At 27.8% G+C, this 4966-nt stretch overlaps 1 protein-coding gene across 1 annotated transcript in view; it reads right to left on the reverse strand.

Annotated features, from left to right (window-relative positions):
* The window catches only part of LOC107448396 (aromatic-L-amino-acid decarboxylase-like), a 93288-nt gene that overhangs the window by 39740 nt on the left and 48582 nt on the right, over window positions 1-4966 (reverse strand). The window contains exons 3-4 of the mRNA XM_071187322.1: window positions 4591-4837; window positions 2889-3002 (exon numbers count right to left, since the gene is read on the reverse strand). Coding sequence (XP_071043423.1) covers window positions 2889-3002; window positions 4591-4837 — 361 coding nt within the window. The remainder of the gene's footprint in view (window positions 1-2888; window positions 3003-4590; window positions 4838-4966) is intronic.

A 4966-nucleotide genomic window follows, 5' to 3' on the forward strand; every position in this document is an offset into this window, starting at 1 on the left:
GACTACGTATTTTTATTAATATTGATAAAATATATATTCAAGAAATTGATAAATATATTATTCCAAATCTATGCACATGCGTGTATATTATTGAAATTGTATCAGTTATTGAAAAACAAAACCAAAAAATAAAAAATAATCACATTAAATAAGCACAATCTGGTGTATAACCATATTCTATCAGAAGCATGAAGTGTTTTTTATTCAAAATGTTTTATTCAAATTTCTTTACTAAATTGCAAAAAAATTATTAAACGACTAAAAAAGAAACATCGTATTTTATAGTTTGAAAGAAATAAAAATAAGAAGATTAGCAAACGATTATTAGCAAAAAAAAATATTAATGAAATTTTACGCTACGCGCGCGAAGTTTGTCACATTTTAATATTAATCGCCCCATTAAAGTATTTTTTCATTGTCGCCAAATTATTTTCATAAAAATAATTAATTTTAATTTTTCTCAGCTCCTAATAAATAAAAACAGTTGAAACTTTAGATTTTTTCAATTGAAAAATATGTAGATTAATATGGTATAAAGAAATTAATACCTTATAATTCAAAAATTTTTCATCCTCAATTTAATTAATTAATAAAAAATAATAATTAATTATCAAAAAATATTTTTTCATGAAATTATCTTTAGGTAAATGAGTTTTATGAGTGGGTGCAATTTTTTTTTGAATTGCTTAATTAGCTTTCAAAATATGACTAAAAACGCAAAAAGTGAAATTAACATTAAGGGGTCCAAACTTTGAATTGCTCTCCTGCTCAAACTATGGGGACCACTTTTCCCAGATTGCGGCTACCCCCTATATTTTGAAGATTAAGAATCCAAATATGTAAAAGGAAACATATGTTTATTCAGAGGAAGTACGTTTTTGTGTCTGATTTCGTAACTTAATTAATAGTTATCACTAATTAATTAGCATATTTGAAGTCACCCCTAGGAACCATTAAGATGGACACTTAGCTCGTGAGAATCCGATCATTAGAACGAAAGTTATTCAGGGTGATATCTTTTTTTTTTTTTTGCGGACTGTACATAAATATTAGCTGCATTACTTCTCAATTTCGAGCAATAATTAATTCTGCTAATGTTAATGCTGCATGTAATGTTTTGCCGATCCACAAACGCAATGATATCACATCTGGATGAATTTTTGAAGAAATTTGCTTGAAGTGTGATTTTTCGAGATTTGATTAGTGAAAAAAAATCCCATATATTTTGCTTATATTTATTTTAAAAAAACAGGAAAAATCGGCCTTTATCAGTAGTCTCTCATTTTTTCTGTCAACGTTTTAGCATAACAGACATGGTCATGCTTTTTCCTAGGGACTTTAACTTCGAATAGCCAACTTAAGTTTCAATACTAGCTGTAATCTTAACATTGGCTATTATTACTATCTTAATATTTCTGTAACTAATCTTGCTATAACTAATACTTCTGTAACTAATCTAATCTTAAGAATAGCTGTAATCCAGTTGATCACTTTGTCATAGATGATCATTTGTCTTTTCTAAAAAAAAGTTAAAGGCTTGTGAATTTTCCAGTGTAACCTGATAGGACTTTCGGAGCCAAATGTTTACGCTTGTAAGTAAAAATAATTCCAGTATTACGGCGATTAATTAGGCAGGAAGAATGCTTGCATATTCCGCTCGCGGAATATATAAAACACAATCTGATCATTTTGAATGACCTGAAAATCACATTAAGTTGTTTTCCCTGGAATTGTTAAGAATTATACTGCTATCAGTATAAATTTACAAGCAAGAGTCGGATACTTTGATATAATGCCGAGGAAGAGAGATCAAGTTGGAGACTAAGATAAGTTAGAGAGACCAACAGTTACTTTTCTCAATTTAATCTTAACGTTGATTTTTAGGTCAATTGGTTTCACTCCTTCCAATACTTAATAAAACCTCTGTCCTTATGGTTCGATAACACTTGAGTATACACAACAAGGAGATTCACTGTATTGCTTTGAGTTTCGATTGAACCTGAATCCTGCATCATATGCGATTCTTCCTCCTGTAGTACAACATTTATAAATTTGCTTTAGTCACTATTTTAATGCTATTTTTAAGGTTTGCTTGATTCATACTGTTCATAATTTTTGAAAGAACGATATAAGTGCCATGTGTTTTTTAATTCTTACTTTATCTATAATAGTATTTTTAAACATCCGTTTCTAATGACCTCAGTATAAGATCACTTTATATTTGCATATTTCATTTTTTGGAAAAGACAGAAAATGGTTAAAATTTTGTAAATTGGAATCTTTTTGAGGTGACACAGACCAAACCTTTTACGATATTATTGTTTTGTAAATATTTTTACGCTTATAAATGCTAAAATTAATTTAATTTATGTATATTTCTTGCAACTTTTAAACAAATAAGTATTTTTTATTGATAACTGATCTTTCTTTGCGTTTTTCCAGTACAATAATTTAGAAAGAAAGTCATTTAATATTTTTTATAATATATTTACATTTTTATAAAAAAATGAATACACACATCCAATTCAATAACAAAATACTTACTCTATTGATATTTTTTACAATAAAATCACGAGAAGTAAATGTGAAATAGATTCTCTAATATGCTAGGTTTGCAACAAATCGATTCAGTTAACAATGTAATAAAACATTTATTTCAGAAACAAATATTTCCTTATAAAAGGGTGAATACTTACCGTTTTTGAAAATGCCTATTTCTAAGATTGTAAAATTCAAGCGGACTTACTTCGTTTGAAATTTCTTCTGGATCACAGAAATTAATTTTCAATTTTTTGTAAAAATTAGGTTTACGATTTTACAGAATGTATGCTCTAAGTTGTTTTTTGACCAAAAATTAAGGAGGAAAAACAGAAGAAAAGGTATTTTACCCAAGAAAATCCTACGCATCCTATTGCATCTGATAGCATGTCTGCAAGTATAGAAGGATAAGCATTTCCTGCTGGAAAATATGCATGGAATCTTGGATGCTGCCAATGTGTCACCTAAAAGTACAAGGATAGATCAATACAGAACAAGGACAAGTACAGTACAAGGATAAGTATCAAGACCTGACAGTAAGTAACCTCAGTAGCAAATTAAATTAACCAGAGATATGTTTTTTTTTATTTATTTAATTAATTTTATGCTACGAGTAAATGGTATTGGTGAATAACTTAAAAAATTAAGTGGACTTGATGCATAATTATTCTTCTTTGTATCTTTTTCACTCAATTGAAAACAAAGAAACTTTAAGATTAACACTAACTCGCTTGGAAAACTTTAAAAATAAGGACGAGGAATCCGTATGAGTAGGAAAACTGATTCTTTCCACTAGCACTTTGAAAAGTACAATTTGAAAGTCTGCATCTAGTATTATTTTTTTATACTCTCGAACTGAAACGAATTGAGCAGAATTAAAATGGATAAATGTACAAAAAGTCTTCAATTTTGTGTAACTTTTTTCACCTAGACAAAAATCTTCGGAGCTAATAAATCATTCTCCTTTTTTGCATATTTATCTAAGCCAAAACAATGCAGTGGGAATCAAATTTCAAAACATTGTACCTCAAACTACAAGCACTTTTTACTTTTCAAAAATTGTGGATTTTGTTTGCATTAAAAATTAGCGCCATTTTAATTATCAAAATCGGGAATGCTGGCTAGCAATAGATAAACCATAAACTAACAGTCTTGAATAATTGTAACGAAAATAGCATATTATTCGTTTAAAGGAATTATTTATATAACAAAAGCACTTTCATCAGTTGTGAATGGTAATAATTATTTTACAAAGCAAGCAAATCAAAATACATATGTTTTCTGATAACGACCAATTTTTTTAACATGATAGAATATAAAATTTGCTAGAAATACATGATAGTTATTTAGTCCAAGATTTTGCCGCACAAAACATACATTTCTGCTGTCAGAGGTTCTTAAAAATTAAATAATTAGGATCGAAAGTGAAAGAAATTAATCTTTTAAGGAAAATAAACAAAAATACTGTTCTGAATTGAAAATATTTGTAAAAATTTAAGAAAATCCAGACCGGAAAATATATTAAAAAAATTTCATCAATTGAAATTAAGATCCATTAAAATATTTCATTTATTTATTAAAATAACTCATCATATCATTTTAATAGAGAATGTTTATTAAAATTGAACTTTTCCATTTTATTCATCTAACATTAAATTTACAGAAATCCGAAATAAAAAAAAGGTGGGAAAATGTCATTATAGTGTTTATGTGCATGCTCTGCAGCACCTTTAAGCCGAGAAAAAACATTTGAAGGAAGAAATTAAAAAAGTAAATTGAATTTGAGGGGAAGAGCATGAATTTAAATTAAATCGTGAAGAGGAAGACTGAAAGGCATTTTTCCTTATTCAAACAAAGCATAAAATAATTTTTATTAATTCATAAAACATTTTATAGTCTTATGATTCCATGAATCCAATTTACTTTAATTAGAAAAAAAAAGTAATTATGGAAATTGACTCACTCAATGTTTTAAGATCTAGTGGTATGAATGTTTACAACAATGGCCAAAATTAATTTAGAGGAGTGATATTTGAAAAAAGAAAAACTTACACCAGGCATGATGAATTTTTCAACATCTCTCATGATATCGTCCCAATCTTCCCCTTTTTTAGGTGCAGAACTTGGAATAAGGTTTCGCAGATAACCTGGTTCAACATTAGGTGTTACTCTTCGCTCTGAAATGGATTCAAGATAATCAGCTATGTAATCCACCATTTCTCTACCTCTTCTTCGAAATTCTGATGCATCCATAGCAGCTAATTGTTTCTTTGTTACTTCTGCTCGAGGACAAGCTGGACTGAAAGAAATGAAAGACGCATTAATTTTCATGTATATATATACATACATACATATATATATATATACATATATATATATATATACATATATATATAGATACATATATATATACATATAAGTTCAAAAT

Source organism: Parasteatoda tepidariorum, chromosome X1 (genome assembly GCF_043381705.1).
Source record: "Parasteatoda tepidariorum isolate YZ-2023 chromosome X1, CAS_Ptep_4.0, whole genome shotgun sequence".
NCBI classification, from domain to species: domain Eukaryota; kingdom Metazoa; phylum Arthropoda; class Arachnida; order Araneae; family Theridiidae; genus Parasteatoda; species Parasteatoda tepidariorum.